Source organism: Tripterygium wilfordii, chromosome 2 (assembly GCF_013401445.1).
Source record: "Tripterygium wilfordii isolate XIE 37 chromosome 2, ASM1340144v1, whole genome shotgun sequence".
NCBI classification, from domain to species: Eukaryota; Viridiplantae; Streptophyta; class Magnoliopsida; order Celastrales; family Celastraceae; genus Tripterygium; species Tripterygium wilfordii.
In genome coordinates this window covers 3058989-3085241 of record NC_052233.1, presented here as the reverse complement: position 1 = coordinate 3085241, position 26253 = coordinate 3058989, and the positions used below count along the sequence as shown (strand labels likewise).

At 38.0% G+C, this 26253-nt stretch overlaps 3 protein-coding genes across 7 annotated transcripts; 2 read left to right on the top strand and 1 right to left on the bottom strand.

Annotated features, from left to right (window-relative positions):
• The first annotated feature begins 14108 nt into the window (after positions 1–14108).
• On the top strand, positions 14109–18589 carry LOC120012629 (mediator of RNA polymerase II transcription subunit 9). 5 transcript variants are annotated; one of them, XM_038864074.1, is made up of 7 exons: positions 14109–14297; positions 14952–15537; positions 15610–15672; positions 15855–15935; positions 16333–16391; positions 16560–16638; positions 18284–18589. In XM_038864074.1, exons 2-6 carry the CDS (start codon positions 15247–15249, stop codon positions 16615–16617), a joined length of 552 nt encoding a protein of 183 aa, XP_038720002.1. In that variant the 5' UTR covers positions 14109–14297; positions 14952–15246; the 3' UTR covers positions 16618–16638; positions 18284–18589. The 5 variants fall into 5 exon arrangements, with proteins under 5 accessions (XP_038720002.1, XP_038719995.1, XP_038720009.1 ...); XM_038864067.1 differs by having other exon boundaries at positions 14921–15537; XM_038864081.1 differs by having other exon boundaries at positions 14921–15537; positions 16560–16642.
• A 156-nt stretch (positions 18590–18745) lies between these two features.
• LOC120012611 (LOB domain-containing protein 22-like) lies at positions 18746–20847 on the top strand. The gene is made up of 2 exons (XM_038864049.1): positions 18746–18976; positions 19102–20847. Exon 2 carries the CDS (start codon positions 19820–19822, stop codon positions 20594–20596), a length of 777 nt encoding a protein of 258 aa, XP_038719977.1. The 5' UTR covers positions 18746–18976; positions 19102–19819; the 3' UTR covers positions 20597–20847.
• Positions 20848–21681: 834 nt separating this feature from the next.
• LOC120012591 (IAA-amino acid hydrolase ILR1-like 4) lies at positions 21682–25595 on the bottom strand. Its single transcript, XM_038864034.1, has 5 exons — positions 25115–25595; positions 24786–24911; positions 23312–23626; positions 22384–22512; positions 21682–22280 (listed from the first exon to the last, which is right to left on the bottom strand). Exons 1-5 carry the CDS (start codon positions 25481–25483, stop codon positions 21867–21869), a joined length of 1353 nt encoding a protein of 450 aa, XP_038719962.1. The 5' UTR covers positions 25484–25595; the 3' UTR covers positions 21682–21866.
• Positions 25596–26253: the final 658 nt, after the last annotated feature.

Here is a 26253-nt window from a genome sequence, read left to right as displayed (position 1 = left end):
CATGAAGGGCCAAGGCGCCACAATAGCAGTGAGTCTTTCTGGAGGCATATGAGGAATCTGAGCAAATCTTTGACATTTGTCACAGCGCTTTACATAATCAATCGCATATGACCTCATCGTTGGCCAATAATACCCAGTTGTCAACGCACGATGAGTCAAGCTTCTTCCCCCAGAATAGTTACCGCACTCTCCTTCATGCAACTCTGCAAGTACATACTGGGCTTGCGCTGAATCTACACATCGTAGTAGAGGATCTGAATAAGACCTTTTATATAGCTGCCCATCATATACTGTGTACAGCGCAGCTTTGGCGACCAAACGTCTTGACTTGTTCTTTTCAGCCGGCAAAATACCGTCAACCAAGTACTGAATGAATGGAGTCATCCACGTTTGATCCACGCTAATCGGGAAGATTTCATTGTTATTATGATCTTCCGAATCCTTCTGTCCTTGGGTTGCTTGGATTGACGACCCAAGGTTAGTTAAAGCATCTGCATATGAATTCTCCGCACATGGAATTTGGGTGATAGAAAACTCCATGAACGCCGGCTGCAATTCCTTCACTAACTCCAAATAGCAAGTCATTGTGGGATCCTTGGCCTGGTATGAACCAAGAAACTGATTCACTATCAGCTGCGAGTCTGAGTGAACCTTCAAACTTGTTACTCCAAGTTCCTTAGCTAACATCAGACCAATGATCAAAGCTTCATTATCCGCTTCATTATTAGTTGCATGAAAATCGCATCTGATTGCCCGTTGAATCACACTCCCTTCTGGAGAAATCAGCACAATTCCCAGACCACTACCTCTGACATTACTAGAGCCATCTATATATAGGGTCCACACCTTTGGTACTTGATCTACCATACAAGGTAACTCTTTGTCTGCCTCTGGCTGTATTGATGGAGCAAAGTCAGCTACGAAATCTGTCAAGACTTGTGACTTCATCGCCGTTCTGGGTTGATAGGTGATATCATACTCACTAAGCTCCACCGCCCACTTGATTATTCTTCCAGAAAGCTCAGGTCTATGTAGAATACTTCTCAAGGGAAAGTTGGTCACTACAGCAATTGAATAACATTGAAAATATGGCCGCAACTTCCTGGCTGCAACCACCAAGGCTAAAGCCAGCTTCTCCAGCAAACTATACCAAGTCTCAGCATCCAGTAAACTTTTACTCACATAGTAAACTGGCAACTGCTTCTTATCTTCTTCCCTCATCAAAACTGCACTTACTACGACCGCAGAGACAACCAAGTACATGTATAGTTGCTCCCCGGTTTTAGGTTTAGACAATAATGGAGGGGATGTAAGGTAGGCTTTCAATTGGTTCAAAGCGTCCTTGCACTCAGGCATCCATTCGTAGCTAACAGATTTCCTCAAAGTGGAGAAAAAATGACAACACTTGTCGGACGATCTGGAGATAAAACGACTGAGCGCCGCCACTCTCCCATTAAGTCTCTGAATGTCCTTGACACAAGTCGGGGAAGGGATGTTCAGAATAGACTGAATCTGATCTGGATTGGCCTCAATTCCACGCTTTGTGACCAGGTACCCGAGAAACTTTCCAAATGCTACTCCAAAGGAGCACTTAGTAGGGTTAAGTTTCATGTTATACTTAATCAGCATATGAAATGCCTGTTGAAGATGTTCAAGATGTTGGTCAGCAACCAAGGGCTTCACTAGCATGTCATCCAAATACACCTCCATAGTGTTCCCCAGATATTTTGAAAACATCTTATTCACCAGTCGTTGGTACGTGGCTCCGGCATTCTTCAATCCAAAGGGCATCACCTTATATAGCAATAAATTCCCCTTTCAGTTATGAAGGTTGTCTTCTCCTGATCCTCTGGATGCATCAAAATCTGATTGTATCCAGAAAAAGCATCCATAAAACTCAACAGCTCGTGACCAGCTGTTGCATCGACCATCATGCCAATAAGTGGCAGTGGAAACAGATCTTTTGGGTAAGCTTTATTCAAATCTGTGAAATCAATACAGACTCTCCACTTGCCATTCTTTTTCTTCACAACGACGACATTAGCTAGCCAATCAGGGTACTATACCTCCACGACAAACCCATTATCTAGTAGCTTCTGTACTTCTTCATTAATCACCAGGTTTCGACCATGAGCGAATTTCTTTCTCTTCTGCTTGATAGGAGTATACTCAGGATTGACTTTGAGCTGATGCATCACGACCTTAGGATCTATCCCAGTCATATCTGCATGGCTCCATGCAAAAGAATCATGATGTTACGATAAGAACTAGATCACTCTTTGTCGCAGATGAATGGGCAGCTGCGCTCCAATCAGGGCTTTATGATCTGGAAAGTCAGGATGGATCTGTACCTCGTCAAGCTTCTCCATGCCTGGCTCATTTGGTTCCAGATCGGGTGCCTGGTTCTGTAGCTGCTATGAAGACTCATTCTTGCTCTTCATGGTGGTTTTGTAACAACTCCTAGAAGAGTGTTGATCACCCAAGATTTCCTTAACACCACCATTGGTAGGGTAGCGCAAGACTTGGTGATAAGTAGAGGGTACGACCCTTATGGCGTGCAACCAAGGGCGTCCCAGGATGGCATTGTGAGCAGAAGGTGAATCGACAATGGAAAACCAGGTATGCTTGTTCAATCCTGGGGCATAAATGGGCAACACAACTTCACCAAATGAATGGCTCACCTCGCCATTGAACCCAATGAGTGCTGTCGACTTCTGCAATATCAAAGTCTCATCCAGACCCATCCCTTTGTACGCAGCCAAGAACAATACGTTGGCTGAACTTCCATTGTCAATCAATATTCATTTCAGATTAATGTTTGCAACCTGAAGCGTAAGCACCAAAGCATCATGGTGTGGATGTAGAAGTTGGGTAGCTTCGTTATCAGCAAAGACCATCACTTGGTTAGTGAAAGTCCCTACAGATCATGCCATTTTAGCAGCTGGGTTTGCCACTTCTTTCTCATGCTTCTTAGCGGAGGTATGAGACAGTCCACTAATCTCTGTTCCTCCAGAGATTACACAATAAGTTTGAGTAATTGATGGTGGCGGTGGTAATGCCCCTGGGTCATCGACTTTCCTCTTTTCCCAGATAGCCCTAGCACGTTCAGATAATAACTCTCTGAGATGACCTTTCTTCAGCAGGTAATCCACCTCATACCTAAGGCCTCTGCAGTCAGGAGTGGTGTGGCCAATATCCTGATGAAAATCGCACCACTTCTTAGGGTCTTTCCACCCTTCAGTTTCCTTTTTCGGCGGCCACTTCACATCATTACCCGTCTTCTTCAAGACTTGCACAGCCTCGACTTGGTGTATCCGAAGGGGATACTCTGGACAATTTTTCGCATAATCAGATGCTCCAGACTTGCGGGAGCGCCAATTATTGCTAGGCTCGCCAATGGTGGATTGCTCATTCTTAGGACGTTTATCTTCGCTCTTCTCTTCCTTAGGAGGATTAGATGGTTTTCTCCTCACATCCTCCTCCCATCGAACAAACACAATGGCTTTAATCAAAGCTTTTTCGTAGCTTCTTACGTCACACTTCGTGAGTTCCTCATAAAACTCCCCATCTGGGAGTAAACAACTCCGGAGTGCTTGTATGGCAGTCCCTGGATCACAATAAGGTATAAACACCTTCTCTGTGTTGAACCTAGAAAGGAAATCACGGAGAGATTCTCCCACTCACTGCGGCAGTCGATATAAGTCATCAGAACACCTATGAATCTTACGACTACTCGAGAACTGTACCATAAACATCTCGATTAGCTTCTCAAAAGAAGCGATACTGCCGTTGGGTAAGTTTATGTACCAACGCAGAGCAGGACCAGTAAGAGTTGATCCGAATCCTTTACACATACACGTCTCATGCATCCCATATGGTATGGCGACCGCTCCCATCTTCAACTTGTAATGGGCTACATGATCCTCAGGGTCATCGGTCCCATTGTATAACTTCATACTTGGTACACTGAACCTATGTGGCAAATCCGTTTGGTATATGCTATCAACAAACGGGACCCCATATAGCAATTGGAGTTGATTTTGGCCAAGGCAGGAGGGGCTTTGGTTAACTTATCTATATCTCCCCTCAACTCGATAATCTGCTTGGCCATAGCTGCCTGAGCAATAGAAGCTATAGTAGGTCCTGTGAAAGGTGCAGCAGGAAAACGTGGTGGTTGTGGAGGCCTACTTCTCGGGGAATTTGTCAAATCCACAGGAGCATCTCTATTGACATTCTGTTGTATTTCTTCTATCGCGGAGTCCTTACCTCGCAAGGTAGAGGCATCATATCCCCCGGGGGTGGTCCCAGGGATGAATTGGGTATTTAGAGGATAAGGTAAAGGGTCTCTAGGTGGTGTTTGTTCAAGGCGGGGAAAATGCGGAATTTGGACTGAAGCAGGATCATGGCCTTGGGAAGTGTTTTGACTTCTGAGTTGTAACATCTCTTCACGGAGCGCTACGTTATCGTTAGCCATTGACTCTAACCGCGCATCCGTCTGCTATTTATTTCTAGAGATGTCTTCTCTCATAGCTTGCATGAACTCCATCAGTTGTTTGTTAGTGGCTTCGTTGGTATCAGCCATAATTGGGACTTGTCGTGAAATCTTCTCGACCAAATACTTGCAAAAGCGCCCCCTATCTGACGCGCCAAATTGTATGGGCAAATTTCTACAGTCGTTGAAAGGTCAACTTATATTTCTGTGGGGTTCGTTTGCAACTTTGAATCCTGCAAATATCACAACAAGAAAATACGTGAAAGCTCCTTAACCGGTTTGGGTGGTGCCGGTCGTAGAGGCTCCGATGATCAAATTAGTATTTGTCGGAGATGGAAGACCAGCTATGGTTTAAGTGTTTTGTCTAAATGTGTTTTGTGTAGGAGTGATAAAAACTATTTTTGTATTCTCATTGTAATACCCCGAACTTCATTTCTTTTAGAATTTAGGTATGATAAACACGTGTTGAGTATATATATATATATATATATATTCATTAGAAATTAATACCGAGTGATTTGGGGGTGTACGAGTGGTTTTAAAACTGAAATTTTTGACTACAGGGGTAACCGTCCGGACAGTTTTTAAAAGCCGTCCGGACAGATATAGAAGAGACTGATACAGGTGAATTTTTAGCATAGGTGTCCGGACACCTATAGAGGTGAATTTTAAACACCCATTTTCGCGATCCTTTCAATATAACCGACCAAAACAAACCCTAAACCTCATTTTCTCTCAAATTTCCTCCCTCCCATCAATCTAAGATCATCAACCAAGGTAAGATTTCTCTCTTTCAAGTTGTTTCAAGTTGGATTCCTAACTTCTCTCTCTAGCTTACATATTCTTAAATCCCTCTCTTTGTTATAATCTTTCAAGGTTTGAACCCAAACTCAAATCTATGGGTTCCTACATCATTTGAGGCCTAAAGGAAGCTTGAATCCCTTCCCTCTACTTGTTTCTACAACCTTGGTAAGTTTCTTAAACCTAAAAGCTAGTATTTAAAGATTGGGTGATTTGGGATTCTAGGGTTTCATGGGTTTTGTGGATTTGGGGGAAATTCTTTAAATTAGATAAAATTAGTGATCTAATAGGTTGATTTAGACTTGTTTATGGTTGTATTGCTAGATTCTATTGTGGATTGGAGTAGCAAGCTTGAGTAGGTGAAGTTCAAGAATTTGGGAGTTTTGGGTAAGAGAAGGTAATGAGTTCTTGATTTATTGGATTAATTTGTGTTAGATATGTGCAATTGAAGTTGTTTGTATATTGATTGGAGGATGGGTTTATCGAATAATAGGTTGGTTGAGGCCGGGAAAAGTCACGGTTGAGTATTGATTTACATAGCTAATTTTTGGAGTGCGAGGTAGGGAAATTCCACCCTTTGTTATTCTCTTGAATGTGTATTCCTATTGAGAATATTTATCTTTCCCCATTGTTCATTATGATGCATTCTCGCCTTAATTCATGCCTAAGGGAGAATAACCCCACCTTGTGATATCTTTATTGTATGATCTGAATTATATTGCATACCTTACGTGTTCAATCTTCCATTGAGCATGAATTACTCTTGAACATGCATCATGTAATAGTATATGTATATATGTAGGTTGTAGGTTTACCCTATTGCATAACCATGTTGGACATGCATTGAAATTGCATGGAAGATGTCGGGTATGGACCCGTATATCTCCTAGTTGTGATTGATGTGAAATGTGGAATGTCGTTGGGCTGTTCAGGTGAGTCTAGTTCCGGTACCAGGGTCGCGGATCAGGAGGAGGGTGCGTGACATAGATGGACCCCTGGAGAGTGATAGGACTAGCTAGTTCTAAACTTGATATATGTTATTACTATTTTGTCGTATCTATGTTTCTTAGTTGAGATATTGTGTGATATCCCTATTCGATGATGGGATGAACGGTAGGGAGGGTACTCCGTGTGATCGGGACTCACGAACCGGGTTTGAGGACTTCGTGTCCTGACGATTTCTTATGTTTGCTGGATTGCTATTTGTGTTGGATGTTGAATTATATATGTTGTTGTGTGGAGAAATTATGTGTGACTGTTAGGTGGCTTGAGGCCCTACTTAGATGTGATAATGGATTGATGCTATGAATGTTAGGTGGCCTGAGGCCCTGCTTAGAATTGAGAATTTAAATTGTGATATGAATTGTTAGATGGTCGGAAGCCCTGCCTAGGTTGAGAATATATTTGTGAAATTGCTACGTGTTATTCCAGGTTGGCATCCTCCGTATTATGGGGAGATGCTGTCGAAATTTTTGGGTGATCTAATGATTGAATTAATTTGGAGATTAGGAGATTGATTAAGAGGATACCAAAAGTAACGCATCCCGGGTCGGGGCGTTACACTCATGCCCTCCCCTACGCATATAGAAGAAGTGTTATAGAAGAATAAAGATCAACCTCGAGAATTGTGTGTACATTCCACTTGTTTCATTGGACCAACTTGTATAAAGGACATGTATGAAAGGTCTATTACTTCGGTTGTGTCAGGGTTGACAGATAGATAAAAGGATAAAGTAGCAATATGCAATGATGAAAACAAGTGTCGATGAAGGTGTGGGTTGGATTGTAGGCGATAATTAATGAATAGATACGTATATGAAAGAAAGTCATACCTGGGGATGTGAGCCTGTCACATCCATAAATATCGGCTGTAGACTAGATTGATAAGAACTGCTTTATAGGAGGGATAGCCCATGAAGTGGCACTCGTAAGAGCCAGCGCCATTACCATGTTGGCGCCTACACACGGTCGCCAATACATATAGATGTCTTGAAACCTAGTTCCATTTTACTAAGGAAAAGTTACTGTAAACATAGCAGAGTAAACAGACTATAAGACTCCTACAAATAAGTGTCGGAAAATGTGACAGTCTTAGTGTCAAAGAACCGTTATGTTGCTTAGTAATGATGTAAAGATCACATATGGGCCTCAGGTGGGCTTCAAGCTGGGCCTAACTACAGTAGTTAGGTCTACGGACTAGGATAATCCAATACTCAGTTCAACCTGTTTTGTCGTTATATAGTAAATGGGGCCATACCATTTTTGGCACCTACAAGGCCCAGGTCTGGCCCGGGCCAAATCTTTGGCCGGACCTGATTGGGAAAATGTAGCCCAAGCCTGGCCCGCCCCCGAGTCCATAAAACTCAGACCTTAGGGTCGGGCCTCGGGCCGGGCCTAGGCCTTAACTATTTTTTTTTAATTTTTTTGGTTGTTTTAAATATAGTGTTAATACATGCAGAACATATATACACATGCATAACTCATTAAAAAAAACATACACAGGCAGAGCATATACACATACACACACAAACACAGACATATATATATATATATACATGCAGAACATTGACCGAGCCTCGGGCCGGGCCAAAATTGGCCCGAGGTGTCTGGCTTCGGGCCGGGCCCGGCCCCAGAAATGGAGCCTAGACCCGCCCAAGACATCATGCTGGGCTGCCCAGGCTCGATCAAATTTCGAGTGGGGCCGGGCCTAGGTCCGCGGGTCAAATGATGACCCCTAATAATGAGGGATTGCATGATTAGTTAACACAATCATTTTTGAATATATTTAAACATATTTTTAAAATCTTTGAAATTTTGACTATCATAATCTTTTTGAATATCTTTAAAATATTTGAAAAAATAAGGAAGTTTAGAAGATATTTTATTATCCACTATATCTTTGAATTAAAAATATTTTAATATTGATTTAAGAGAGAAAAAAATTCATTAATACTAAAATAGTCTTGCAAATTAAGGAAAAAAAAGAGAATATTAAATAGTTCTTATCAATTAATAAGTTTATTGTTTATGTGATTTTAGGAGGTAAAAATAATTTGTTGGTTAATATTCTATTTCTCTATTCTATCTTATTATCCTTTATATTTTTGCAATATTTAAAAACATTTCAAATGTTGGTTGAGAAAATAAATAAATTAATAGGATAAAAGTATTATAAATTTATAAATGATGGTTAGAAGACTAAACTGATAGAAAATTCAAATATGTTTACAATTATAATTAAGTAAAATGTAAAATAAAATATCTAATTATAATAACAATTAAGATATCTAAAAATATCTTGGAAGTTTAGGAGGGAAAATGTTGTGAAGATGTATTATATTTATATATATATATAGAGAGAGAGAGGAATTCTCCTATGTGGACCAAAAAGTGTGGACTAACTTTGTGGACCAAAATCCAATGTTATAATAAAGCATAACATAAGTGGGGGTCATACATTTACATGGGACCCACCACATCTATGGTTGAAAAATAAGTCCACAAAGTTGGTCCACACTTTTGATCCACATAGGAGAATTTCTGTATATATATATATATATATTGAAAATTTAAAATACAAGGTTTTTTTTTTTAGTACAAGTACAAATACAATATACGACACATCACCAGATCAAGCCTATGAAAGTGCAGGTGTCAACAGGCCCCACGCAGGAGGCACAAATCAAGCCCACACAGGGACAGACTAAGCCCACACGCCTCCTTATAAATATTCAGGAGGAGGTGAGACTAGAACCCTTGACCTGAAATCAGGGACATGCAAAGTCATTGTCACTCAACCAATGACTCATTTGCTAAAATAAAATACAAGTTTCAACTTGCAACATAATTAGTGGTTTAGTATCGTACTTTTCATCCTTTCTTAGAGGTTATAGAAAATTAAAGTTTTATACCATATTAACATATCCATAAGTAAGTAATAATGATGAGAATGAGAAATAGTCTGGTTGGTCAAGTTGTCTGCTCAGGATCTTAAGGTTTAGGGTTCTATTCTCACCAGGGGGTTTGAGATTTGGGTAGTTTTTCATCCGCTGTGGTGGCCTTCATGCCCCTCGGGCATGGCTTAATGTGTGTGTGGCCTGTGGGCTTTTCAAAAAAAAAAAGAGTAGTAGTAATGATCTTTTTATTTTTTATTACGTATAGATTATTATCATATGCTAATTTTATATAAAAACAAATTTATTCTATTATTTTATAAAATCTTACAATTTTACGATTCGATCTTGTTGACTCTTATGTAAGATCCCAATTTTAATAACCTTGTTCATAGGAGCGCACCATACAGGTGATGAATATCCGCCACACGACATGGAGACTCAAGTCTAGTATCACAAGTTTGAGCCTAACTCTTTATTGAAAACTTAAGTTTACAATAAGAGGTTTGTCATTTCTTATAAGCTAAACTCCAACAATTGTGTGACAGACGGACTGTTGACCTAATCTTCATCAACAAAAGTAAACTTTTCGTCCCTCAACTATAACTGTGGTTTCATTTTCATTATTTTTTTTTTGTCTCATTTTCGTGTCTTAACTATTAGAGAGTACCCCGGTTGTCCCTAAAAAATATCCGGCGACCGAAAAGTCTGATGTGGCATATGACCTGGATATTTTTTAGAAGTTGGAGCTACGTGGATGAGCCACATAAGCAGACCACACAGTGGCTTTTGACATGGAAAAAAAAACCCTAATAATTTAGAATGAGATTCATGGGTTTTATTGAAAAATGACCCTTGCTAATATACATTTTTCAAATATAACCCTTCTTTTTAAAACACTTAAATCTGACCCTTTCAGTCAAGGAAAAGACAGAGATACCCTTTCACGTCTTTTTATGTATTTCCCTCTCACTTGCAACCCTAAAAATGTTTTCTCTCCTAAAACTACTTCCCTCTCTCTGTGAAACCTCTCTCTCTCCTTCAAACCCAGTAAAATCACCCCATCTATACCTCTTTTCCTTCAAACTTTGTCACAGATCTAGTGAAATCCATATGCCCAAACTCAAATCTTCAAGGTTGAAGTGTCGCGACGTCAAATCTCCGTAAGCTGTCATAGCGATGTCGCTCACAATGCCAACAAGCCTAAAGTCAGTAATGCAAGCTTCGTCTTCGTTCCCGTTGAACATAGAAGTGCTCACCGTCGTCGATAAGTGTCACGCCCTTTGTACAAAATATTTCGTTGATAAATGCCTGTTTTTTTCGTTGAGAACTATATTTGTTTTCGTTGATGTGAGACAAATTTTTCGTTGGAAACTTCGTTTGTTTTCGTTTAACTCAGACAATTTTTTCGTTGATAATATCACGATTTAAATGAAGGGGGTTTCTCAACCAAGGACTTTTACCATGGCTAGATGCATAGCACAGAACATGGTTCGACCAGTCAAAATGAATGGGATGGTTATTACTTAAGTTTTGCTAAATGCTTAAATGGAATATTGAGGGATGTTCGAAACTTACCTATTACAAAGTTGATGGATCATCTGCAGTCTTTATTACAACGATGGTTTCATGAGAGACGATCAATCATTGTTGAAATGAAAGGCGAACTGATTAACTATTATGATAAAGTTTCAGAAGAAAGAAGGGATAGGTATATAACGTAATTTATTTTTCGTTGATAACGTTGAGAATTTTAGTTGATGATCTATTTATTTTGTTGGGAATTTTGTTATTTTGGTTGACAAACTTTTTTGTTGATAATTATCATTTTCGTTTACTACTTAAGTTTTTTTCGTTTATAGTTAGTTTAATAGTATTTTCGTCGACAAATGATTTAGCTTACGTTATAATTTTGTTTACTACTATAATTTTATCGTTGATAATTAAAGTTTTTATTAAATTGACAGGGTTAGAGTCATGACTGTGGATCTATTTAACAAGTATCCATGGGGTTTTTTGTCCTACAAGAAAACAATTCAGTCCCTGAACAATTGTGTTGTTGGTAGATCTGAGAAATTTAAGGAGAAGAAAAATGATTATAAGTGGTACAATCTCTTGAGTTTTCCTTGGGCTTTTCAATTGTTGGCTTATGAGGTTAGTCCCAGTATTGCTGAACATTTTCCCAATGGTCTTGATGTTAAAATGCTGCCCATAATGTTGAAGTGGTCATCAACAAAGGCACCAAAATCCAAGACAATCAATGATTTATTGGAAGACGAGGAGGTAAATATATTTTTTCTCGTTGATAGTGAAAATGTTTACGTTATTAATGAGAATGTTTACGTTGACAATATAGATGTTTACGTTGCTAATGTAAATTTTTACGTTGCTAATGTAAATTTTTACGTTGATAATTACCATATTTACGTTGATAATATATTATATTTTTAGTTGATAAGTGTATTATTAGGTTGATAATGATTTACAATATAGTTTATTAATTTATATGATTTTTTTCATCTTCAGGTACATGTCATTGAAATAGTTCCCACACATTCAGAGCGTGACCAGAATTATACTACTAATATAGATGAGAATGTTGAATTCATAGTGAACATGGCAAAGAAATTTAAGTAATCCAAGAATAAGCCCGAAGTTGAACCTGATGTCACTTCAGCTAAAAAGTTGGATGATACAATTGATATTTTCGTAAGGCTCAGTTCAATTGAACATAAAATTTTGGCCCTCAAATCGACTCAGAATACGTACAAAAAGGAAGAGAAGAAGAGTGTAGAGGAGATTGTTGAAAAAAAAGAAGAAAAAAAGAAAATGAGGATGAAAAGAATGAAGAGATTATTTATATTGATGATCAGAAAAATGATATTGTATTTAACTGTATTTAATTTATATAACTCTAATTATTTAATTTCTATGTATGATATATTATATTTATCAACGAAAACAATTATAGTAATAAACGTTACAAACAATAGTTATAAACGAAAAATTAGGGACCCTAAGAAATAACTATCAACGAAAACAGTTACAATAATAAACTTTACATATAATAGTTATAAATGAAAAATTAGTGACCCTAACAAATAACTATCAACGAAAACAATTACAGTAATCAACGTTACAAATAATAGTTATCAACGAAAAATTAATGACCCTCACAAATAACTATCAACGAAAACAGATACAATAATAAACCTTACATACAATAGTTATCAATGAAAAATTAGTGACCCTAACAAATAACTATCAACGTAAACAATTACAGTAATCAACGTTACAAATAATAGTTATCAACCATAATTCTCATGGTCCTGACGTATTAGGGTGTAAAACAATGGGCTCACTACAAGTTTGATGGTTGTGACAATCTTGTTTGCAATGACTGCATTTTTTTTTTTATATTTGCTCACCGGAATATGATATTCAACGTTTCCTTGGTCTCCCACTTTTCTCCTGGTTGCTGGTGGTAGCAGAGCTCTCACTTCCTCAATCAACACATTAGTGTCTGTGTTCAAAATAGGGTTGATTGGTTCTGCGTATGTTAGTAGAAACATATCAGTACGGTAATAAGGCGACCACAAGGAAATTGTTGGTAATTTCCGAACTTTACATGCTGCAAATGCGTGGACGCAAGTTATCTGATCAAGATCAAAAACTCTGCAGGAGCAAGTCTTACTGGCCAAATCCACTTGTCCTCCAACATCACCGTCTTTTACAAGAAAAATATTTATACTAATAGGCTCCACAGTCATGACTCTAGCCCTGTCAATTTAACAAAAATTTTAATTATCAACGATAAAATTATAGTAGTAAACAAAATTATAACGTAAACTAAATCATTTGTCGACAAAAATACTATTAAACTAACTATAAACGAAAAAACTTAAGTAGTAAACGAAAATGATAATTATCAACAAAAAAGTTTGTCAACCAAAATAACAAAATTCCCAACAAAATAAATAGATCATCAACTAAAATTCTCAACGTTATCAACGAAAAATAAATTACGTTATATACCTATCCCTTCTTTCTTCTGAAACTTTATCATAATAGTTAATCAGTTCGCCTTTCATTTCAATAATGATTGATCGTCTCTCATGAAACCATCGTTGTAATAAAGGCTGCAGATGATCCATCAACTTTGTAATAGGTAAGTTTCGAACATCCCTCAATATTCCATTTAAGCATTTAGCAAAACTTAAGTAATAACCATCTCATTCATTTTGATTGGTCGAACAATGTTCTGTGCTATGCATCTAGCCATGGTTAAAGTCTTTGGTTGAGAAAAACTCTTCATTTAAATCGTGATATTATCAACGAAAAAATTGTCTAAGTTAAACGAAAACAAACGAAGTTTCCAACGAAAAATTTGTCTTACATCAACGAAAACAAATATAGTTCTCAACGAAAAAAACAGGAATTTATCAACGAAATATTTTGTACGAAGGGCGGGACACTTATCGACGACGGTGAGCACTTCTATGTTCAACGGGAACGAAGACGGAGCTTGCATTGCTGACTTTAGGCTTGTTGGCATTGTGGGCGACATCGCTATGACAGCTTACGGAGATTTGACGTCGCGACCCTTCAACCTTGAAGATTTGAGTTTGGGCATATGGATTTCACTAGATCTGTGACAAAGTTTGAAGGAAAAAGGTATAGATGGGGCGGTTTTACTGGGTTTGAAGGAAAGAGAGAGGTTTCATAGAGAGAGGGAAGTAGTTTTAGGAGGGAAAACATTTTTAGGGTTGCAAGTGAGAAGGAAATGTATAAAAAGACGTGAAAGGGTATCTCTGTCTTTTCCTTGACTGAAAGGGTCAGATTTAAGTGTTTTAAAAAGAAGGGTTATATTTGAAAAATGTTTATTAGCTGGGGTCATTTTTCAATAAAACCCGAGATTCATCCGTCTTCAAATCCCTAGCAGTGGTGCAGCTGAAACTCCCTTCAAATCCCTAGCACTGAACGGCCGCTGATATTCCCTTCAAATCCCAAACATCTCACAACAGCTCATTCCTCCAGAGAGCCGCAGGTCGCAGCTTGCAACTAGCTCGCAGCTTCCATCTTCTTTTGGAACGAATATCCTCATCCCGAAGGTATGATTTGAAATTCCGAAGAAGATCATCGATCCCCTTTATCAAATCCTCTGCGGGTACCCTCACAATATGATTTGTTTAAATAGGCTGTGTGAAATGGCACATATGATTTCTGGGTTATTGAGATTAAGTATTACGGGTTTGGTTTTTCGCTTTATTGCGACTATACATAGTAGAGTGCGTAAATCTACAGGCTTTTTCCTTGTTTATTTAGTTATTTCAAATGTTCTTTGGAATTGAAATGAGAGTGACACTGATTTCTCAGCTGCTCTTGGTATCACCTTGGGTTTGTTTTCAATTTGTGGTATGCTGTAACTTTCTTCTTTTAAGCATTTGTTATCTTGCTTTCTGGGCTTTGATTAATAGGGATTCTGGCCGTGTAACTACTGAATGTTATAAACATCTATGATATCTTTCTAAAATCCTTCAAAAATCTGAGCATTTGGGTTTTATGGAACATGATTATTGAATTAGCTTGTTTTGTGAATTGTGATGGAGCTCATTGAGTTATGCTATTCTGTTGGATAATTAATGGAGCTTCTTGATGTTGCTACTGGATTCACATATGTTGTTTTTACGAATTGAATTGCAAGGAAAACATGTTTATTTTCATGTAATTTCAGGAACTAAATGTCTCAAACTTAAATACTTTAGGGACTTATCGTTCAAATTATGGATGGTTTGCCACGTTTGTAAACTCCGGCGTGCTACATCAGATTTTTCCGACCTCAATCTCGCTTGAGGGACGAAAGGGGTACCTTCCAATAGTTGAGACACGAAAATGGGACAAAAAAAAGGAAAAGGAGGAAAATGAAATCACGGTCATAGTTGAGGGACAAAAAGTTTACTTTTGCCAATCTTCATCGGATCATCCAAAGTCCAAACCGGAAAGGGGACATATTTTAGTGGTCTGTCAGTTCAAGGCAGCCCCGACGCCGGCGAGGAAGCGATGGATCCTTACTCAGGAGGAGGAGGGGGGAACTGGACAATGATTCCAAATGTGACTTCCCATGCTAGCTCCCCTGCAACTTCAAATCCGGACAATTTATACCAACTCCATCATCACCCATCGCCCCAGCAACAACAGCAATTTAACCAGTTTCAACAACCACCAGCGCAACAACAATACCAATTTCAGCAGCAGGAACCGCCACAACAACGTTTTATACAACAACAGCAGCCGCAGCAGCAGCCGCAGCCGCAGCAGCAGTCACTTGCTTCTCACTTCCACCTCTTGCGAGTAAGTAATCAAAACCCTAACTTTGTGGTTGCATTATTTTTATGTGTTGTTCTCAATGTTTCGTTGTGACAGTTGGTGGAGAATTTGGCGTATGTAATCGAGAACGGGACTCGGGATCAACAATCTGATGCATTGGTTTGTTTGATTTTATTGATTTGAGTACCTTTCAAGTTTTTTGAGTTTACTCATTTTGGATACTTGAGTTTGGCAATGAAAGACTTCTCCGGTTCTGGGTTATAATGGAATTCTTAGTGTGTTCTTTACATGGAAAGATTCGCAACTAATATTTTATTTTATGCATTTATATTCGTGGAAAGGTCACTGAACTCAACAATCACTTTGAGAAGTGCCAGCAGCTGCTAAACTCGATAGCCGGATCCATTAACACTAAGGCTATGGTAATTAATTGCTCCTCTTCTTAATTTTTTCTGGGTTTTCCAAGTTCAAATCTTGATAAAATATGGGTCTGTGATGGATGCATCTGCAATAGTTATACAGATAGAATGATTCCACTTCAGTTGGAATAGGTTTCAATTTCATAATCCTTCATGGAAATAAATGAGTCCATTAGGGAATCTACATGAAGCAGGCACATTTCCTTTGGTTTCTTGTGTGATGGACCATTGTGCAAATTTTCTGACAAAGGATTGGAACTTTTTTGATTTAAAGGGATGGTCAAATCTAAGATTGTCCAATCTTATCAGGGATATGGCTGTTCCGTAATTGTGTTTCTAGTTGGCTTATTACTTTATACTGTGAAATTTGGAACTTTTGAATTTTGCTTGTACTTTGTAGACAGTTGAGGGTCAGAAGCGTAAGGTGGAGGAAACAGGGCAATTGCTAAATCAACGGAGGTACACAGATCAATGGGCTAATAATGCACTATTTCATGACAAGTGCCTGTTTATGAGCTAATGCTTGCATTGAGTTTTTATTTTTATTTTTTTATATCCATTTTCCTTTTAGGACTAATACTTGTTTTTACTGTTTAATGTGGGTGTTGTTTTCTATTGCAATTTCAGGGACCTAATTGCCAAGTATCGAGGCTCTGTTGAAGAGCTTATCAGTTCAGAACCATAGCTGCATTTCTTAGTCTCCTACGTAGGTGAAGCAAACCTGTATTGAGTTTTATTTATTTATTTATTTTTGTCAGAACATGGTTTTTTTACCTCATGTCTTATGTTAGCGTTGGAATGATGTTATCATAAAAACCATGTTAATTGAATCTGTCAAATAAATGTTGAGGTCACTTATTACTTTTGTTTTCAAGTTTTCTTGTAGTCAATCTAACAATTGTCAATTTGAGATGTGCTGGTTCCTTCATTATTGTAAGAAACTTTATAATCATGGATTGTCTTTTTCTAGTTTTCTTGTAGTCAATCTAACAATTGTCAATTTGAGCTGTGCTGGTTCCTTCTTTACTGTAACTGTAAGAAACTTGATAAGCATGCATTGTCTTTCCATTATTTTTGCAAATTTTCTTGTCTTTTTAGTATTTTGTTTAATTATAAAGTTCTCTGGCAGTCTGGCCTGTTACTTTCCTCGTTTATATTGTAAACTCAATCCCCATATTTAAAAGCGAAATTGGGAAGAAAGTTTCATTACTCCGGCTTCTTCTGTTTCTACATTCCTTGACTAAAAGATTTTTCTAAATCCTGGATATCTGAAACAAACTAAGCTTACTTCTGCCAAAGCCTCCACCAACACCGGTTAGGATCTTCCCTGGTATTGTTGCCTTGGGTTTTCTTCCACAAAATTTATGCTTTGCTTGGCCTTGTTTAGCAATGATTGTTAAAAAAAAAATAAAAATCAATGTTGTGGTTTATTTAAGCCATTTGGAAACTTGGAACCTGGTGGAAGATAAATTTTAGTTCCTAGTGTTGTATGAATGCTTTTACCAGCCTCTTGGATTAATTGTTATAAGTATTCAGAGTGTGGTGATTTTAAGTGATCTAGAAACTTCTATGGTGGAAATCAAACCTTTCTACAACTACAAGTGATTTACAAATGAACTGCCTCTTGTTTTCTGTGGTTGGCATCACAGAACAGATGGAACATTACTTCTGATATTTTTCTACTTTATATGAAATCCTTGTGGATTTTCCATGGAGTCTTTTAAACCATTCCGATAGGATTAACTTATTTTCCTTCTTAGTTGGTGGTGACTATAATTTATTTTCGTGAAATTTTGCCAAATGTTTCAATTATATCAAAAATTGTTTCCTATTGGCAGGGATATGAAGTTCCCTTCTATTTCTTGTTCCTGGTAAATGAGCATACTTGTTTGTGTCGACAAAATTTGTGCCAATTCTATGGTTGAAGTTTCTGTTTCTGCCTCCACAAGTGATCTTGTCATCTTGATGATACAACATTGTCTTAAAATGACTTTGTCAGCAGAGAGTATATTATTTTGACCGTCATATTGGCTCTGTTGGAATGTTGAATGATCTCCATGATTCTGCAAGTTGCAAGTTGTAGAGGAAAAGTGGAAAACCCTATGTTATATGGAACATATGTTTTATCAGATAGTGGGTAAAATTTTCTGTTTGTCTTCCTTTCCTTCTGTAAAGCCTTTGTGATTTTGTTCCGTGAGAATATCATGCCTTGTTAAGCCATGAGAATTTTATCTGAAAAATACACAATGGATTCTCTTATGAAACTGGCTAGATTAATTTGAGCAACCTCAATAACATCATTGAACCCTAACACATGAATTTGACATCATCTTTGTTTTCATTTTTCACAGGAGATTTTAGTTTAAACGGCTGTGAAGATGTATGCCTGAAGTGGTGGAACTAGGGATCAAGAAGTGAGCTTGATCCCTCTGATCTAGACACAATTACGACAATTGATGCTTCATTTGCCTCAGTTTAAGTCCACCACTGGACTGAATTCAGATCTTAGCCTCCTATAAAATGTATTGTGCCCTGAATGTTTTTGTTTTAATGATTTACACACTATTAGGAGTTCATGTTTCCATAAGAAGTCTATCATAAAGCTATATCTTCTGGAATTAGTTGTTCAATAAAGCTATGGATATGGTTTGTTGGTTTCTTACATTCTAATTACAAGCCCTCATTCAACTTCCTTCCTTCCTTCCTTCAGTCCTTGCTTTGCCAGGGCTTGGGAGGGGGTTGCAGGCCTTTGCCGCGCTCATCTTCGTCTGCGACCTCAACTATTTGAGCTCGACTTACAAAAGTTCATTTATTGGTTAAATTTAAATTCTTGATATGTAACAAGTAGTGGTTAACTAGTAATCAATTTCCGACTTCTTAGTGATTTTGATCACTTTTGTTCTAGGTGAACTGTAGTTTGGTGATTACTATGTTTGCTAAAATGCAAGGGCTAATGTTGAAAGTCTTCTTGGATCATCACTATGCATGGAGTAAGAGAACCATAGATCAAGTTTCTAGAGTGGAATGGTTTCCCCCGGACCCAGGTATTATTAAAAATAAATTTTGATGTGGCGGTGCGAAACAATTTCTCCGCGATTGCTGCTGTAGCTCGTAATACAGAAAGGATTCATTTTAATGGCCAAAGCTTTCACTTTTGTCTCAATCACAGATCCTACAATGGGAGAATCCCTTGTTGCCTAGATGGCCATCATCCTGGCGAGAGAAGAAAATCTATCAAAGCTGGTTATCGAAGGTGATTTAGAAGTCGTGATTGTAGCAATAAATGAACCTAGTTTGGTTAAACTATGGAGAATTGAACCGATAATTCAAAGTATCAAAGATGGACTTTCACTCTTTGAAGGCTTGCAAGCCGTGAAGATTCATAGGTTAGTTAACAGTCTGACCCATAATCTTGCAAAGTGGGCCGCCTAGTCGCATTCCCGTTAATGTTCTTGAAATGCAAAATATTTGGACTTATGTTGGGAGTAGTCCCCTTGGTTTCCTCCTTTCTCGTTAATAAAATATTGCCTCACACCAAAAAAAGAAAAACATCATTTACATTTTATTATTTTAATGTATAATCCAACTTTAAATGGAAAAGGAAAAAAAATCTGTCAAATATTTACTGTGTCAAATGTACCAAAATATAGTTTTACATTAGCTGAATCTGTCAAAGCCTATATCTTACTTGTCTCACTCACATATATCTATTTGTCTCTTTCTCCTCCTATTTCTCTCCATCTCACATTTCATTGTTTCAGTTTCCTTTGGAGAGAAAAGAAAGTAAAAATTACAACAGAAAAACACAAGAGAATTAGCTCATCACCCCCGCCGGAGACGCAGCCGATATCTCCCACCTTTCAATACCAACGTTAAACATAAAAACAATGAGAAGCAATATCAATATCCCTCCAAGAATTGGTAATGGCACCACCCAAGCTTGCGCTGCTTGCAAATACCAGCGCAGGAAATGCGCTCCTGACTGCATTCTCGCTCCTTATTTTCCTCATGATCGCCAGACCCAATTCCTCAATGCACATAAATTATTTGGTGTTAGCAACATTACCAAATGCATCAAGGACCTCGACCCTCCTCAGAAAGTGGAAGCCATGAAAACCATCATCTTCCAATCAGATGTCCGCGCCAACGATCCTGTTGGTGGTTGTTACAGAATCATATGCGAGCTTCAACGCCAGATTGAATACAACAAAGCTGAACTTGAACTTGTTCTTCACCAACTAGCGGTATGTCATGCACAGGCTCAGCAGCGGCAGCAACAACAATCAATCAACATGAACCTGAATGCTAATGCTACCTCGGAGTCTAATGATTCAATGCGCGGCTGTCATGAGATGGTTAGCAATAATAACAATGCAGTGGATCCTCTGAACATGCAATATTACTATCTTCAGTCATATCAAGATCCGCAGACCCAACAACAATTGCAAGACCAAGAAGCTATGGGACTGTGGACGACTGCCTTGCAGGATTCTAGTTTATCTACATCGTCGTCTTCACTGGGTGTTAAGCAGAGTTTTGTTAATGAATGCGATGATATGAAGCCGGTTCTTGGTGTTCAGTTAGAGAGACACGACGTGAAGTTCGAGCCTGAAGAGCCAGTCGAGCGAAGGTTTGCACCATCCACACAATTACTATCTATCTGAGTTTTGTCATCAAGGGGGCTTGTTTATTATTTTCACATGATGTATTGCAATTGCATGCATATTCATGGACAGAATAAGATGAGATTTTGTGAAATGATGCTGGTTTTTATGAATACATATAGCCTTCGGATTCTATTTGAAGAGCCAATTCCTCGACAACTCCATAAACTCCCTCCAAGCCTGCATATATGTTTGAAAGCAGAATGTGTGTCAATAACAAGGATGTGTGATGCAGTTTCTTCAACAATTTCAGGATTCTATAAGAGTTCAAAAGAACTCCCCAGACCTAAGGCATTGGGTTCCATTGCCATGTTGATGACCATTTCATTTGCTTCTTGCAAATTGCAATAATCATGCCCGCCAAGTAAATCAACCATGCAAGAACAATGCGATCCATTTGAGGTTCAGTCTTCATTAATCTCAAACCCCAATTACACCCAAAATACTCTCACAAATATGGAGAAACTTTGCATCTTTATAATCACACAACTTTCTCTTCTCACTTTATTGAGCTTAGCTCTCTCACCTTCAATTGAAATGAAGCTTGCCTATTTATAGGAAATGGAGGAGTTGTCGAAGGAATAGTGTAGCCACCGAAGGAATAGTATTAGTATAGCCATGTTTTACATTAAAACATTTATCACTTTTTTACATTAAAAAGAAAAGTCATACTGGCACATTTTGTTTTTTAGACAAGCAGCAGTAGCACATTTTGTTTTTTTAAAGCAAAGGCTCTGAGCCAATGACAAGTATAACATATATTTTCTTGACAAGGAATTGGGGATAATAAAGCAAACTGAGCTCTCCCTACCCATATCAATCCTGCTCACTAGGATTGCTTCTTTCTCCTCAAGTAAAACATAATTTTAATTACTTTCACAATTAGTAGTTAAATAAAATATAACATGAGTTTTGATCTCCAATCTCTGATGCATCTAGCTGTATAAAGACATGGGAACACTGTACAAAGTTTCTTGCATAAGTTCAAAATTCCAAAATAATGCTCTTTCCATAAAACAAACAAGCAAAAGATTATTGCTCTTTCCATTCAACAAACAAGCAAAAGATTATTATCTAGCCAAAAATAAAATAAAATAAAGCTGTGCTTTTTATTAGAAAGAAACTTGAGAAGTTGAAACTTTAAACAAGGATTTCATATTTGACTAGCAAGTCAATATACATCCGACAAGTTGAAATCCAATCAAATTTGGTGGCGCTTATTTGTAGAAATGGCGATCATACAGATTGTGAAGACATCCGAGTAAGCAGCTCATAATTCATCATGGTCATGGTATATACCTTCCGGCAAAACAACTTTTACTTGGTGTTCAAGAATATACCTTGCAGCTAGTGAGGCATGAAGCGCGGCACCATAAGGAAGTGCATCTTCATTAATCTCAAAGTATGGAGAGTGGAGAGCGTCGAGTTGTTTCTGCTTGTCATTTTGCATTCCTAGGAAGAAGAAATATCCGGGTATCACCTCTTGGTAGAATGAGAAATCCTCAGCTCCCATCCATGGTGCCATTTCTTTAACTTTATCGATGCCGAGCATGTCCCCTGCAACATTCTGGAAGTGTTCATGCAAGCCTTTATGATTTATGGTTGGAGAGTAAAACGGTTTCTCTTCGGTGAAAAAATTCACAATTGCTTTGCATCTCTGCACGGAAGCTTGCCCTGTGATCACCTGTAAGTAAAACTTATCACCTTGTATAACAGTGAAATAAAGGCCTTAAGATGCCCAATCAAGATGTTTTGCATCAAAAAATAAATACTTATAACTGCAGTACCTCTTCAATCCGCTGCTTCAGCTGCATTAAGCTTTCCTTTGAAAAAGCACGAAAGGTGCCACTGATTGTAACAGAATCAGGAATTACATTGAATGCTGCACCTCCTTGGAATTTTCCAATGGTCACCACCTGCAAGTGCAACGTTAAATATCATTAGTGGATTTGCAATATATTCCCACGAATTTTCGTAATAATTTCTTGCTTTCCTCGAGGAAAGGTATCAGCAAAGCATAAAATGAACTTAGATGACAGTCAGCTGTAATTTACTCTTCATCAAGTGACAGTACCCTGTTAAGTGTTGTATGGTCAAACCCTATTTCTACTTTCAAGTTTAGGAGTGAAATTTCCCCCCTTTATTGATATCCCCACACCCTCTTCATCAATACCATTTCCATGGACAAGATCCTTCTATGAATTAATTATGATCCCTTCCCCAACCCACCACCACCACCCAGAAAAAAACTTTTGCATATATGATACCCAAAAATTCAACAGTGAAACTATAGCCCTTTGCATAATATAGATATATATAGGGAACTAGTTGCACTACGCCATGGTTATTGATAAGAGCTAAAATAGTGTCAGCCAATCATAGTGCTGAGGAAGTACCCAATAACTTCTGAAGCAGATTTATCTAAAAAGCTTTTATTGTTTAGAACATAGGCAATGCCTTTTCTCTGTTGATCTGGAGCCATTGCCGTTGATGAATTCAAGTGAGAAAAAACCCAAGAAATTCTCAGAATGCAAGTGTTAAACACTATCAAAAGAGAAACTATGGAAGTTCAGAAATACGGCTATACAGGATTGAAACATTATTTTTGGAAACCAGGAGCATTTTAAGCAGAGGTACCTCAAAAGATGGCTAAAGCATCTCCCAAATTACATGGAGAAAAGAAAAAAAACAACTTAAGTTTGTATAGTGATTTACCTGTGATTCCAGTGGATCTGCTTCACGTGATACAAGATGTTGCAAGCTAACAATCACATTGGATGCTGCTAATATTGGATCAATTGAATGGTGAGGAATGGCGGCATGGCCTCCTTTTCCGCTTATTTCAGCTTCAAAGAAGCCACTTCCAGCCATAAGAGGACCAGCTCTAGCCGCCACTTCACCAATGGGTAATTGAGGTGCAACATGTATTCCAAAGATGGCACTAACATTCTCTAGAGCTCCTGCACCAACTATTTGTTTTGCTCCAGCACCTCCTTCCTCCGCTGGTTGGAAAACAAGAACAACTGTACCCTGATAGAACATTAAATAGCAGAACAACATCAGGCATTCGGGCTTATTTAAAAGACAGAATCTGGATGCTCAAAATCACTTACACTGTTTAACAGCAGAGCATACTGCACGTATGAAAAAAATTTATATAGCATGTAAACAAAAATATTTTCTCTGGTTCGTCCTTCAAATTTTAATGATTAAAAGGATCGATAAAGATTTTCAAACCAATAACCAGATTGCCTTGGGCTCGTCTGTCTTTAGTTTATCAAGTATTCCATTAGTCGAAGTTCCTAGAATTTGGCTTTTGTCCTACTGAGGAAGAAATAATGCCACAATAAGCCTGAACTCTGACACTTAAACAAACAAAATCTTAAATCACAAGCGACTTCAAATCAATGAGAAGACTGCCGGGTATAGTTCGAATTTCTTTCAAACTCTTTGGCATACTGGAGACACTCATTCAAATATAACTTACAGATAGATTTTTTTACACTAGTAGTTATTCACTTTTTTTTCTCTCCTCTTCCTTCGATTGCATGCAACCTAAATTTTTTAGTTTTGTCTCTTTTACAGTTTCCCCAAGCCTGATATGGCTTAAAGGCAACCAAGTCCAGAGTAGGGGAAAAAAAGGTTTACTGGAGCTTGCTACATTGACATGTTTTACATATTGACATTATCTTTTTTGTTTGAACATTATATACATTATCAGAAGAATAAACTGAATTAACCCGTTGCACCCCACTTGGGCCACTCCCACATATAATTTCGAGGCTTCATGTCCGGACTAAAAATATTAGGTGGTGTGGTGGCACAAAGCAAGTTAACTGACAACACATCCATACCTCTTATGCAAATAACAACCATCCCTACATCACATATTATTTTTGATTTAGCATTTGAACAGCCACTCACAGTTCCATCACTCACATCAAGATATAAGGTGAGGAAACAATAATCAAATCCTCCAAAACCACATACATACTACATTGCTATTATCACTTCTACATGTTACCGAAATCAGGGACAGATCAGAGAGATAGGGATCATACACATTATTTCATAGTGTCTCTGATCCAGATAGTGGCTTCACAAGCAAAGAACATTGCAGCAAGAGAATAGTTGTGAAGAGAATGAGATGCAAGATAATAATCACAAGAAAAAAGTGAAGTAAAAAAACCTTCAAATCCTTCCGATATGCCTGAAGAATCTTTGCAGCGCCAAGAAGCATTGCTACATGGGCATCATGGCCACAAGCATGCATCTGCCCAGGGATTTTACTCTTGTGCTCCCACTCCACCAATTCCTATCAATCTAAATCCCATCAATTTAATGCGCTCAGAAAGTAATTACCAAAATATAGGATATAACATTATCACGCCTTGGATATCCAATATGAATGATTAAGTAGAGATTTGATTGGACCACAATAAAAGGAATCCATTCAAATCAACCAACAAAATTTCTCACACAATACTACAAAAATGAAAGAGTAAAATTAATCCAAACCTGCATAGGAAGAGCATCCATATCAGCTCTTAAAGCAACAAAAGGCGGCTGACCAGTCCCGATGAAGCCAACAACACCAGTGACTGCAACCGGGTGTTTATAGGGAACACCTAGTTTATCTAATTCTGCTCTAATCAGTTCACTGGTCTTAAATTCCTGATAACCCAGTTCCGGATTCTCGTGTAGTTTCCTTCTGATCCCAACCATCCAATCAAAAAACTCTTTCTGCTTACCAAACCGGAGGAAATTAGATGGGATTTCTTTGAGCTCATTCGATGACAACGAAGAGCAAAAGACTCGCAGAAAAGAAAGATTAAGTAACTGAACAATTAAAACCAAGAAAACCAACGTAGAGAAATTCAAGGACATCGTTTAAACACGAGCAATTTTGAGTTTCAAGGAGCCAACTACTACTACTTGGGTTTGCTTGTCTTGTTACGAAGAGTTTGGGGCAGATGAAAATATTCGCGTTGGCTCGTCTTGTGAGAAGAGTTGGAAATGTCAAAGCAGTAATACTACACATCCCTAATATATATGTCCCCAAACTTACATAACTAGATGACATGTCATTTAGACATGATGACAAAGCAATTTAAAATAAATTTAAATAGCTTACCTGTAAAAGAAAAATATAATAAAAGTAAAAGAAAATTTTTTAAATAATTTCTCTCTCTTCGTGTCTCTCTCTTGCCTCTCTCCCCATCCTCCACCCATCCCCTCTTCTCTCTTCTCTCTCCACCTCTCCCCCTTCTACTCAAGATCCATGGCATCAACGACCTTCTACTCAAGATTCATGGCATCAACATTGTCACTCGGGTTTCCATCGACAACCTCCTTCTCAAGCTCTTCCTTTCGATTCGGGTTTTCATATATTTTTCTTCATCCCTTGCCGTTAATGGCGTCTACCAGCAAATTTGAGCCTCCAACGATGCTGTCTAGGGAGATCTGGAGACTTACAAGAAGAAGAAAAGACACTTGATATTTCTTGTTCAACATATTTTTCTTCTACATCGAAGATCTACAAGATCGCTTACTGTTTCTTGTTGTTTTACCCATTCATATTGTCGATCTGGGCTTATTTTAATGTTTGAAGTGTACAATGCCTTATTACATTATTTTGAAGGGGCATAGTATCTTAT